The sequence below is a fragment of the Toxoplasma gondii genome, chromosome V, assembly GCF_000006565.2.
Source record: "Toxoplasma gondii ME49 chromosome V, whole genome shotgun sequence".
NCBI classification, from domain to species: Eukaryota; Apicomplexa; class Conoidasida; order Eucoccidiorida; family Sarcocystidae; genus Toxoplasma; species Toxoplasma gondii.
The window spans coordinates 2,087,757-2,101,503 of NC_031472.1; the positions used below are offsets into that span (position 1 = coordinate 2,087,757).

At 49.0% G+C, this 13,747-nt stretch overlaps 1 protein-coding gene across 1 annotated transcript; it reads right to left on the reverse strand.

The window, feature by feature from the left end:
* Nucleotides 1–569: 569 nt before the first annotated feature.
* On the reverse strand, nucleotides 570–11,058 carry GPM1 (glucosephosphate-mutase GPM1). The gene is made up of 14 exons (XM_018781969.1): nucleotides 10,649–11,058; nucleotides 9,969–10,086; nucleotides 9,316–9,366; nucleotides 8,667–8,750; nucleotides 8,353–8,411; nucleotides 7,883–8,024; nucleotides 6,976–7,128; nucleotides 5,852–5,985; nucleotides 5,088–5,291; nucleotides 4,017–4,170; nucleotides 3,336–3,506; nucleotides 2,516–2,843; nucleotides 1,667–1,920; nucleotides 570–1,004 (listed from the first exon to the last, which is right to left on the reverse strand). The coding sequence occupies exons 2-14, from the start codon at nucleotides 9,973–9,975 to the stop codon at nucleotides 832–834; spliced, it is 1,914 nt and encodes a 637-aa protein (XP_018637797.1). The 5' UTR covers nucleotides 9,976–10,086; nucleotides 10,649–11,058; the 3' UTR covers nucleotides 570–831.
* Nucleotides 11,059–13,747: the final 2,689 nt, after the last annotated feature.

A 13,747-nucleotide genomic window follows, 5' to 3' on the forward strand; every position in this document is an offset into this window, starting at 1 on the left:
GGTGTGTACAGGCACTACATGCTCATCTTCGCTCCCATAACATTTAGTGCTGTACCTTAAAAATGTATTTCGTTTGGGTTATGACAGAAAAGCAAGCTTTATCGTTATTGGTACCTCATACAAGATGCATGATGCTTTCTATTCATGAGCGAGCATATGTACATCTGTGCCGTCTGGAGTGAAAAGGTAAGTAATCGGTTTCAACATCGAAAATGGACGGTATTCCCATCACCTGCTTCATTTTGAAAACTGCATATAAAGGAACTCTTCCATTCTTTTGCGCTCGCAGAAAATCGAGAGTTCCTCTCTAGATGAACTCGCGGTGTTTTGTGGCAACGCAAAAACCGGCACACCTTGCAGAACGTTCACGTCCTTTTTGGCGTTGTCTCAGACTTCCGTAGCGGGTCTTGACCCAGGGAAATGCGCCACAGTCTAGTGAGCAATTGTCTCCTTTCTCTAGCAACCTCAACGAATGTGAAGAAATAACGAATTGTTCTGATGTTTAGAAGGTCCGACGGAGAAGTGTTTTCTCTGGATGTCTTGCGTGTCCCGTGGCTGTCAACTCAGGAGACGCAGCGAGCGGTTTTAACCTTTCTCTTGGAGGCTACATGTGTATTTGATCGTCTCTTCGAAGTCTCTACGTGCAAGTCGGCTTGCATGCATGCATGCATACCGATACACAGTGATATACGTATCTCTTGCGGCCTACAGCACGCGCGTTCTGCACTTGCCAACAGAGTGCAGACGCATTCTCCGCGTCCAGATGTCTATCTGCACAAGTGCCACGCGAAACCGTTTCGCCTTGATTCTGGAAAAAGCAGCAACACCCGTTTACGTAATGACAGTTGGCGTCTCAGTGCCAATGTATTTCTTCATGTCGCAGAACTGCAGAGCAAACGCGGCAATATCTTTCAAAGCCGTTCTCTCGTCCTGCAGGACTTTCGACGCATCCGGCTCATAGCGCTCCATGTACACCCGAATAGTTGCCCCTGTACTTCCAGTTCCTGAACGGATTCACAGTTGCCACACAGATACACGCATGCATGCGAACACAGGACGCTGCGTCTGTCATTCGCATTCGAGGATACAACCAAAACACACCTCAGCGTTGCCAAAACCACTCAAATATATAAGCGGACGGCTGTGTGTATTTGTGTACGTTCGTATGCATATTTGTATGCATTGGATATACATACATATATATGTATATATATTGCTCTCGTGTGTCCGTCTATTCATAGCTGGAAAGGCACTTCCACTCGCAGGTTATCGTCACTTCTCTCCTTCGTTGGTGAACAAACACCGTTCTCGCTACCCACATACACGCATCCTTCAATTCCACGTACACACCCGCATGCATACATACATGTGTATATTCTATAGATGATTGAACACATACAGAAAATACACAAACCCAGAGGCTGTTTCTGTCTTTTATTTCGTTTCCTTCACGTATCAGCGTGTGTTTCGCCGGTATCAACCAAGGATAATCGAGAGATACACCGAACAGTTCGGATTGCTCTTTTCTCAACCGGCTGTGCTCCATCAGCATGTGAACTCTTATTGGCCTGCGCAGAGGCGCTCGGACATTCTTGCTCGTAGCCAAGCACACTGACCGTTCTTCCTCGCCTCTGCATGCACGGCATATGGATTTCTTCAAATTTACCTGAGAGCCTCCAAATGATGCGGCTGCCTCCCTTGAGGAAGAGCCGGACGCCTTGGTGGTCAGACACCTGCTTGTCGACAGGGTCGGTGTACTTGAACCAGTCCATGGACTCGATTTCCATTTCTTTCAAGAGATTCTCGTCGACGTGAGAGGCGACTTTGCCCGTAATCTCAGCTGGGGAGCTCTTCGACAGTTCCTCCAAAGCTTGAAGCATCTCATGTGCAGACGCACTGTCTTTGTTCTCAAAGTCGTATCTGCAGAGAGAGAAACGAGAAGCAAAAACAGTTCCACGCTACACAAGTTCACCGTTAATGGGCGGATGTACTTCTCGTACAAGAGCCGATGCAGTTGAATCTTCTAGGTTACACTGTTGGTCAGTTCCACGGTTATTAATGATTTGCCCACACCATGACATAACAATCAATATTTGGGAGTTGAATCCTCACACTGTAGCAGGGCCTCGATGTCAGATCACTACCTATTATCCTGAAGACTCAGACAGGAGCCCCCCCAGAGCATCGCCAGCTGGAAAACGTGATTTGCGTCACGAACTCAATCTGGTTGAACTGCCATCTCCGGTGACGAAAAGCAGCTTTCACTTTTTTCAATTCTTTACCGACTTCGTCTCCGTTTGTCGAACCGCTGGACCACAGGGAGATGCCCCACCTTCAGGGTTTGGCTGGTTTGTCTCTCAAAAGCAGAACAGCAATCCCTCGTTGATTCTCCCTTGTTTAAATACAGTTTTCTTTCGACAAGAAAAAACGCCCTTTATCCCATTTGTGACGCTACGAAGTCCGTTGTGCGCCTGTCACGTGAAGAGCGTTGGACCCGCGCAGTTTCTCCTCGCACCTGCAATAGAAGTTTCTGCCATATTCTTTCCAGAATTCCTCGACGATCTGCTGAACGGAGACAAAGTCTGTTTCCTTCGTAGCTGGAGGAGAGACGTCTACAGATTTGCCTTCTTGCAACAGTTCACGTTCCTTCTCCACATCACCCATGCAGCCGTTGCGGTACGCAAGAATTGAAAGCCACGCAAGAACCGCCCAGAGCCCATCTTTCTCTCGGACGTGGACGCTTCCTGTGCCGAAAGACTCTTCGCCACAAATGCTGATGCGACTCGCGTCCATCAAGTTCGTGAAATACTTCCAACCTGTGGGTGTTTCGTAGACGTCTTTGTCTACACGGACAAGACACGAGGGCGCGAAGAAGAAAATTCAAAGTCATCGGCACCAAATTCTCTCCTCGTGCAAACAAAGTAAGGACAACACTTTCTCGTGCCAGTCTCACCTCCACCAAGACGAGAGTGTCTGTCCTGGTATCTGATGGATAAATACATATATATATATATATATTTCACTGAAGACATTCGGATGATATGGAGGGAATGGAGCAGACCTACACATGTATGAGGGCATGTTCATATATATATATATATATATATATATATATATTTGCTTACTGCAAAAGAATGCACGCGCGTACATGTTATATGTTTTAGAGGAAACTATACAGATGTTGCTACCACATGGAGTTCAACATATATATATATATATATATATAGAGAGAGAGAGAGAGATATGCATGTATGTACCACACAGAATAGAAAGATGTGAAGATATGTGAATACGTCCGGAGACCGATTTTTCTTTGTTTTTGTCTCTTTGCTCACTGAGTTTCTTGGCGACGTTATCGAGAGCACGCGAAGTCGGCATCGAACGCGCCAAACCCGTCAGGCCTCCCTTCCCAGTCGCCTTATCAACGAAGAAGTACGGGATGCACTTCTCAGCGTAGAGAGCAATGAGGGCGACGCTGTCTGACGGTGTGACAAAAAATCCCCGCCCTGAACAACCACCAGCAGGACAAGCACCCGCTTCACCATTCCCGCATCTCCGCAAAGGTTCAGCATTTCTTCACTGTCTTCACACACACGCATATGCATATACATACACGTATACGTGTATATTATATATATATATATATATATATATGCAATCGAATAGATCGATATATTGAGCCTTGCTCTCCCCCCCCTGACATGTGTATTTGTTCACATGCATATACATACACATACATGTACAAATATTTATACATGTTCACATAGACTCACGCAGACATCGTTTGTCCCTTCCACCCTAAGATGAGTATTAGATTCTCTATGCAAACATTCACATACGTACATACATACCTATCATTACATACGTATACTACATACATGCGTGAACGTAGAACGGGTTTGCATGAACCTGTGTGCAGATCTACATGCGTGCAGTTTCCAGAGGCGCCAGGCTTCCAGGGCAAACCTGTGTTTGAATCACTCGCAAGAAGAGAGCTGAGAAGAGAAAAGTCATACCGAGAATCATGTTGCGGTCACAGTCGCCATCTCCAGCAGCTCCGAATAGCGGAGTCGATGCATCAACTTGGTCGGGGTGTAGAACTTTCATTTTCGCCACCAGCTCTTCCGCGTAAGTCAAATTCGGGTCTGGGTGGTGACCTCCGAAATCCGGCTGTGCATGCGCAAAAACCCACGAAGTTCGTCTTTTGACTTGAGACGAACAGGCCACAGGAGAGATGCAGCAAAACGACCTTTTTAGGCAACAGCGATGCACAGCGCCACGCACGCGTCTTTGACAACACAGAAATCAGGAAACGGCGACGCATGAAAAGCGAGAACAAAAAACCTTTGCATTCATGTATACACATATGTATATATATATATATATGTATACGCACATCAATCTACGTATGCGCCTCTTCAGTTCCCCAAAATATGGATATCTATGAACACGCTCTTTTACCATTAGCTGCATATTTGAGGCACATCAACATCCGCGTGGAGACCTGCGGTCTCTACAGCAGCACTAGCAACGAAGCAGCTTTGTAAAGGCGTTTTTATCGGTGCATTTGGAGAACGAGATTGGTAAGACTACGTCGATACTAGGACACGCCAAAGTGATACTTCAATTTGTGAAAAATCAGATTTGAATTTCGTCTTTGCAAAAACTATGCCCTTTCGACTGAGCGCGCATGCAAAAAAAAGCCGCTGAGACAGACATCCACGTCGACCTGGAGACGCCGACACTTCCCTTTCTCCCGCGCAACTGTTTAGCACCACTCGGCTTCGCCACCTCAGAGAACGCGAATAAACCCAGCGCATGCTTCCAGAAAGAAAAGGCAAAGACGTGGAAATTCCTACACTTTACAGTGCCTCAATCCTTGTGGCGAAGACCTTCGAGCAGAGGGAAGACACGGGAGTCCTTCCAGCCGTACCCTTATCATCAGTGGACCGCAGTTTGTTTTTGCTTCCACGGAGACAGAGATATGACTGCTCCTCGGTTGTAGACTGCCGAGATCATTTTGAGGCAAAGCTCGCAGAGACAACAGAACACAAACGACACACGCCCTTCCCTGGAGAGAGACTCACTAGGGGATCCTGTCTCATGAGACACTCCCGTTTTGCGCCGAATTCTTCAATGAAAAGCTTCTCGGCATACGGACCGGAGACGCCATGCATTGAATCATACACGAAGGAGAAATGGGGGAGAGCCAACAGCCTCTTGATTGCAGGGAAGTGGAAGGCCTCCTTCATCAGCTTCAGCCAGTCCTCGATGGGGTCAATGACTTCGACCTGGACAAGACACCAAAAAAAACGCTTCTAAAGACCTGCTCTCCAACGGCTGTCGCTGCCGGAAAGGGTTGACACCTCCGCAGAGACAGCGGCAAAAAACGTTCACGTAGCTCACGGGAAAAGCGAGCTCCCTTGCAACATTTAGCTCCTAAAAAGACTCATCCAGGAGACATTTATCTCCCGCAGGCTCGGTCGCAGGCCCCGTTGTACTACATGGATCACAGGCCTGCTGTGACTGTGCGATCACACTAACGGTTGGGAGGAAAGTTTAAAACAAAGAGCTGTTTCGCCGGGCAGTTAGCGTTTCAGATGAAGCGTCACAGCGGAAAACGAATTCTGCATTTTTTGCGCCACACAGATCCCCTTCTTACTGCATACAAGATAGCACGTTTTCCCTGCGGGATCGAGACAGCTGAGGCATGTTCTACACCGTGTGTGACCCCTCAGAAAAAACATTTTGATTTTAAACACATATAGAATCCCGGTCGACTTCAGTGTGGAAGGCATGACATTTGTTACAAGGAACCGAACAACGGGGAAGATAAATGCATGAAGCGAACCTGAAAAGCTCCATCGATGTTGACTTGGACGCCGAGCTTGTCGATAGAGAATTTCGGAAGCTTTGCGTATTTGATCGTCGAAATCGTTTTGGATTTCTCCCACACCTCGTTCATGAGGGCCTCGTACCCAGGGGCTAACACAAAAAGCAAGGGGCAAAAGACAAAAAATTCCTTCATTTCAACAAGGACACAAGACTCACGTATCCTATCTTTCGCACTACTAGTAGTTAAAATAGATCTGCCAGTGCACAATTCCACTGCTAAGCGTGCTGGACTTCAGTGCCATACGCCAAAAAGCTATCTATTGTACATCGATCATGTTTTAGACGGAATATTTAGATTCATGTGCTTACGCAGATATGCGAAACCTCTTCCTCTAAATAGAGATCATTGAACAGGCTATTAAAACTCCAATGCTTGACTGGCATCTAGCCTCCAATAGACACTTGCTCATGATACAACTACCTAACGTAGACTCATCACTTCACCGAGCTGGAATTTGCACATTTTCCCCGAAACGGAACCGTGTCGTTCGTGCTACAATACGCAAGACAAACCCATCTACTTAGTCGCTGACAAATATGTATGTATCTCAGGAACGGATTCACATAGAAGGATCGTCTATCGCCTTGTTGCAATGCGGATGTGTATTACATAGTAGGTGATTGCGCCGACGTCATCGATCCCTCGTTGCTATAGAGATAAACAAAATGTTTTGCGTATAGGCAAGCACGAAACCATAGGTCCCGTCAGAGTCTTCGATGTGTCCTTCTGTCTCCAGGAGCAGTCGGCGTCCTTAGTGGTACACCGACGCTGTCTCTGGGTCCCTGATGTTTCGGGAGTTTTTACCGTGATGATATGATTATACTCGTACAGTGAAAAATGACACCACTTGTTTCAGACGCCAGAGTAAACGCATATTTCAGTATCAAGTCAAGCGTATACTCTGGACATGTCGTTTTTGGACCCCCAAAGAGAAAAAGGTGTGCCTCAACTCCTACAATCGTGTTCACTGCGCCCCCGTGTTCATCAGGATATGAAGACCGATCCCCACCTCGTGGCGCGCAGTATCTACTGCCTACACCTGCAGGGTTGTTCGAGCGCCTTGAAAGGTTTTTTCTTACCGCCATTGGCAGTGTCGTACTTGACACCAAAATCCTCGTCGATGCCGCCAGGGTTATGAGACGCAGTGAGGAGAAACCCTCCGAAGCAAATTCCATTTTCGCGCTCTCGAATGATGGCACTGCATGCAGGGGTTGACGCGAGCCCATTGAGACCTGCACGCGAAGAGCGCGGCACATAGACCTCAGTTGGAATCGATAACGACGCAACTATTCGACTCAGAAGGCTGAGCTGCTTTGCATGCCGTCTCCCACGGAGACCGACATCACAAGAAATCGGGGAGAACGAAACTATTCGACACTAAAGACTGCGATGTTTCGTAAGCACACCACCGCACACCGGCAGTAACATTACCGATAATAAGCGCCCCACGAGTAACCCTAGACCGTTACCAAGTCCAGTGCAAACGTGATGCAGCTTAAGCTTCTCGGGAAGGTTCGATACGTTTCATCGTTATTGCTATTTCCCTGCGCCAATCTTCTAGGAAGATTCTCCACGGTTTAAGCCTTTCACGCGATAAGAGGAGATCGCACGAGGAAGCGAAGTACCTGCGATGGACTGCATTCAAGAACGCGCTACTCGAAGCTATGCACCAACAGTGGCAATGAAGAGAAAGGCAGTGTTGTCATGAGTGCAGCGCCCCTCACTCCCTGTCCTGTTGCTTCTCTAACTTCCAACGTTTTCCCTACGTGCTCAGGCTACGCACATTCACCTGACACCGTGTGAGCAGAAGTTGTGTCTTCGCGTGACTGCCTTTGATTCTCAGATTTCGGAAGACGTTGCGGGAGAGCGTATGTACACAACGAAGTTCTCTACGCTGCTGTACAGCATCGTCCCCCTGTACTGCATAAGACAGCTGCACTGTGTATCTTAGGCGTCACTACACTCAACTACTGCTTGTCAGGTTACCGATCCAGACGCGACCGACGCCGTTTCCAGCTGCGATTGAGCAAATTTCGTAGATCGCCTCATGAGAGAAGAATCGCCCGTCGCCACTGACAAGCAGTGTGCCGCCTTTCTTCTCTTCCTCGGGGAGACAATTGAAAACACTCTGAAGCGCGACAGTGGAAAGCCCCAGCACAGAGGAGAACACGCGATCTTCGCTGATATCCGCCGCAAGACATAGGCACGAGATCCGCATGGCAAAGAATACTCTGCTTCTGTCAAGAGTCTTTTTTGCACAGGCTGCCTCCAAAAAGTCGGACGCGACCCCCGTCGGTACATCTACGTGCTGGACTCTGCCTAAATTTACATGTCTCTATCTCCATGGAGCACTGGACGTTTCACTCGTTTGTGCACTTCTGCAGCTTGAGCGGGCACCCATTTATCAACTTCTGTAACCCCAGAGATCCACGCGATTGTCTCGAGTGTTTAGTCACCTGGGCAAAGTTCGCAAGATAGTCCTTCTGCATGAACACCTTTGTTTTTTTGCGGAGACCTGAAGCAAGAAAAGAAGCAACGACAGAGCGCGACCGCATGCGCAAGCTAGCATCGTGCCCGCGGACCCCTCGCTGTGTGTCACGATACCTCAAGCCTCCCTTTCGGCGATCACGCATCCGTCGCTTCGGACTGCTTCCGCGCTTGCAGTCTGCCGGAGAACGAACAGATCGACACTCGCACAGCCTGCTTCACCTCCCGTTCCTCGCCTGTGCGTGGCTTCTCTGTTTCTGCCAAGATTTTCTGGGGGACCTACCCGAGGTTCCGGGCTTCTGATCTTGATACGCCGTGGTGGGCCTCGAGAGAATCTGATCTGCAGGCAAGCCTTTGTGGGATGGATCTGCAGAGACAGCGGACAGCGGAAGTGGAACTCACACATTCGAAGCGTCCTGAAATCTGCGTGCACGCATCTGGCTGCGACAGAAGATCTACGTTTCACTTCGTTCTTTGTTGGATCGACGCGCGAGTTCTCAGTTTCCACCTTCCGAAGATGTGCCAACCCTCCTTCGGGGACTCTTCTTCTGAGAGAGACGACTCCCACGGGAGTTCACTCAGGATGTCCTTTCCTCTGTATTTTGGGCGGTGGGTATTGCGGTGCGAAACACGCGAGTTGTAGTGAGTTCCACTGGCTCAAAAAAACCGCTGTGCTGTACAGGTACCACGACACATTCACTTCGGTGCTTTTCCTCCTCGCGTTAGTCTGCTCGGAAGACATGGTTCGCACCGTGTCGACGTGGTACCGGTTTAGTAATTGGAGGAATGCTTTTCACGCCTACAATGAGTGGATGATACTCAACTTGAACGTGCTGGCGTTCGGTCAATACACTACAGTGCTGCTTTGACCCTAGCGGTCAAGGAGATACACGAGTAACCGCTGGCGCATGATGGATGGCATCTCGACTCACTTGCAGACCCCCTGCAGGCCTCCTCCTTGGTGCGCATCCTGCTTGCCTTGGCTGCGAAGACGACACCGCGGATGACAGCGCGCGAAACGGAAGCGGTGACAACTCACTGCGACTCGTCAAGGCGAATGGCCTTATGCGCCACTTTTACAACAACAGCCGCACGCTCGAGGACAACGTTGTCTCAGTCCGGCTGTCTAGACACTCGAAGCCGGCGACTCTGGGAGCGATTCGCACACGGAGGTTCCTTTTTGAGAACTGTGGTTCTCAGACGTGATGACCGCCGTCCACTTTTCAACGCAAAGCCAATGCATGGTGCACGCTGGGTAGGTGCTTTGACTGTTCAGTAATGGGCTGGCTAGAAAAGTACGCGTTCTGGATACTTGACACGGGGCGGGAGGAAATAGGAGTGTCGGTCTCCACACATGCCCGATTACTAGTGGCATCCTCAGTGAGGCATTCTCGCCCACACACATTTTTGACGCTAACCTCCCGGTACAAATCCCCTTTCTGTGAAACACAGTTCTGTCCCGCCGTTAGGATGCTCTCTACTCTCAGATGCTATCAGCCGGTGAGTCGCGCTATTGAGCCTACGTTAGGAGCACGAATCACACGTTTCAACACTTGGTCCACCCGTGGAGAACTCCCCTTCTTACCCCCCATGGTTGCAGCGAGAGATTGGACGCTTGGAAAATGAAAACACTCGCTCTTCAGCGACAGCGAGACGCCGTCCCGCAGGGTGTGTGAAGCTCAGCTGTGACGGTTGAGGTGAACCTGGAGACGAAAGATGACACGCAAAACACAGACAGAGACGAGACACTGGATTCGTTAACGAAGAAAAAAAAGTGTAAAGCGTCAAAAGCACCACGCTCGCAGGGGTCCGGCAGCATCGTCCTTCTCGCAAAAAATCACGTGATCTTTCTCCAAAGTTGAAATCCCAAATAGAGTCATGCTTCAGCTGTCACCTCTGTGATATTGCGTGCGAGAATCGAATGGGCGTGTCACGTGTTGAAAACACTGAAGAACAAGCGGAAAGTGTCACGAGGCGCACGGCGCCAATAGGCGGCCGCGAATCCCTGTGTGTGAACCCGGTTAGTTCTCCGGCGTTTGCTATGTCGGCCAACAGGTCATTACACTGCCCAGCAAAGGCATGCGTCTGCGTGGGAAAACGAACATATTTTAGAATTCTCTCTTACTACCGGTCACTCGAAAGAAGCTCCATAGAAAAAAGGAACACTCTCGTGTTGGAACTAGCGGATGAGGCTGGACTCCTTGAAAGATATGTAGGTCGAGGAAGCAGCAGCTCAGAATCTGGAGAAGCAAGCGTGTTTCCCACCAGGTGTGAATCCGCCGAAACGGGCGAAAGGCATTCGCGAAGAAGCAAGAACAACTATTTAGCGCTTGCTCTGGAAGTTGCCAGCTTTCTGCCGCAGCACTTCGGGCAGCTGCCAACTCCTCGCGGGCCTTTTCACACACGACGCGACCGTTTCGACTTTTTCTCTGGCGTACGGGACAGTTGACCCGTTACGTTGAACAGGCAAGTTGAAAGGTATCCTTTTGTGATGCATTTCCGGTCGCGGACGCACACAGTTCGCAAAGAGAGCCTCGCGCGCATCAAAACTGCGGAAAGCTCGCGAAAAACTAGCTCGAGAACTCGGAAGGAACAAACGGGCGTTTTACGACGCTTACAACGCACTGCGCAACAGCTTACCTTGCGAGAAGCAGGAAATGTGTCTTGCGTCAAGGGATATCACTCGATAGATGAAACAGGGACTTTCAGAGACACGGGGGATTTTGGGGATCGTCGCGCTGGTACCTGCACACCGTCAGCGGGTGCGATACTTCGGCTAATAAAGTCGATTTAGAGGTGCGTGCGGAGGAAAGGTGGCTTTCAGTTTCGCTTGTCAGCTGCGGTGCCAGTCGTTTCTGGGGGTTTTCGTCCGAAATCCCGTATAATCTGTTCGGAAGCCTCGGTTTCTTCCCTAGGAAACCACTAAGCACTCGAAAACTCGGTAACGTGTCGAGAGGAAGCAGACTAACGGGCCAGACCGGCTAAAGGCTTTCCCGTGCTTCTGTGTCTTTTTTCCTCGTCCAGTAGCTGATCTTTGGAAGACCGACGCCTCGGGTTCTGGGGAAGCGCGGCTTTTACGGATGCGCGCCTATCGCTGTTTCTGTGTCCGTGCGAGAGTCTGCGATGGCAAACGGTGAAGAGCAACGGGTGTGTGGATTGAAACGACACGAAACTGCGGGGAAATGCCCGTTTTTGTACACGGAACACAACTGGTTAGTTGGATCGGTGGCAGGTGCGATAGAACGGGAAGATATGTGAAATACCGCACACGGAAAGCGGTGTCAAAGCCGAGCGTACATCTAGTGACAGGCCGGAAACAGTAGTTGTTTGCACACACCGGAGAGGACGAGGAAAGAGTATGCGAGTAGAGAAGCAATCGATTTACAGTTAGCAGCAGCTTCGAAGAATTGACATCTCCAATCAGCCCGTTAATTAAGTTAGATGCCGGGATTTTGACTCCAAAATGGACCAAGACCAACTTTGGATGCGGGGGTCTCAGCGCCAAACGGCTCAGATTCTGGTTCGGTGCGAGATGGCGTTTAGTCGTTTCTTTTCTAACCCCTTCTTTCTTTCCGTGGTGATTTTCCTGAAATCAATTGTGAGATGTTTCATATGCCACAGGTCACTCCCCATGCGCAACGTAGACGTCGTAGCTACCCCGACAAACGCGAGACCAGGCATAGTTAGCAACCTTCCGGAGAGACATACGGCGCCCTTACGGTGGGCTTTCTCTTTGTAAGTTAGTGAATACGCAAATAATGAATACTGGTGGCCTGAAGTACGTAACAGAGTAAAGAAAATCGAGTTTCGTTACCGGTGTACTGGAGACTCTGCACACTGAGTCCTCAGGCAACTGCTAAACCCCGCGGGACACACCCCGCCACTGTGTGGAGTTCAATGTGGTTGGTTTCTACTAAATGAACATTTTATCGTCCGCTTCAAAAACAACTTTCGTGTTACTCCACTCTCCCGTGCCACCAACACCACTCGATACTGCACCTGTTTGATCCTACCAAGTACCCCAACTTTTCCCCTGTGTTTTCTTGCTCGACAGAAGCACCCCCTGTCAGCAAGCACCACTCCCTTCCTCGCCAGCGTGAAAGTCTTCTTGAACGCAGAGTTCTGGTCCTCATCTTCCTCCAGGTCTTCGAAAGATTGCAACGCATGAATCTGGATAAGTATAGACGCTTCCCTGTGGCATTCGATAGGCATACTAACGGCCAATGCTCTATATATTTGTGATTGGTTCTTGCTCTTGAAGACAAACAGATCGAGAAGGCACGCTTTCTTCTATTGATTACCCAACATCTGATGGAGATACACTCGACAGTCTTCGGTAGCCAGTCTAGGATTCCAGCGATAACGTGAAATTCCTTTCTGGGGTTTCCCGTAGTTTGGACACATCACATGACAACTGCCGGCCTAAAAAGAATATTTTAAAAGCGAAACTAGTTCTCTGTGACAATACACATTTCTATAGTCTTTATTTGGTATACGACTCGCTGTCACAGGGGGCTTGCAACCTGCCTCAGATCGGCGGCGACGCCATGTAAGTTTTATGCGAAAACGTTGACAGACGAGTTGAAAAGATCGGAAGAAATGGGCAAATCACATCAAGAAGTTCTGTGCCGTGCGGTGCACAGTTTTCGTTTGTGGAGGTTTACAATTGAATTGAAAAGATCAGAAAAATTTGGGGCACATCGTGATGAATCACACACACTTGCAGTTTCACAGCAAGCAAGACTAACAATACCTCGACTGTCTGACACATTCCCCCCGGCACCGTTCCATATCCAATGCAAGAAAGTTGTAAACACTACAGGCATGCTTCCACAGTCTGAAATCTCGTTCTGGTCTACCGGGACACAGAATCAAGAGCTGCACTTTCTGCGTGGGTACCGGTTTACTGCATGTATAGAGGATTAGGGAGCGTAGAGGAGGCAGACCGCTGAAGGTTGACGCCAAGCGGGGAAACAAATCCGCCTCTGAGACAAGATTTATAAGCATGTGTGAATATACTCTACAAGTTGGACTACTGGTTTAGATCATGAAGGTCCTTGTTTCCCGGATCGAACCTCTTTTGTGCCTTCCACGGCGATCCAGCCTACTCCCCAGAAACATGTCGTTTGCTAATCTTAGGGTTCCCATTGTATAATATGTAACAGAGAGTCTAGCTTCAGCTGCTATCTGATTGCTATTGCATGCCTGGTGCCTTACAACATGATCTGTAGGCTAATGAAAACTACAATTTTCTGTAGAGTATGAATAAGAACCCTCTAAACCCTAAGCAGCTGCAGGTGCATCTTCAGTGGCCGTAACCAGCTTGCCTGAAAACACCCGGACCTCGATCACTTCTTTGTACCA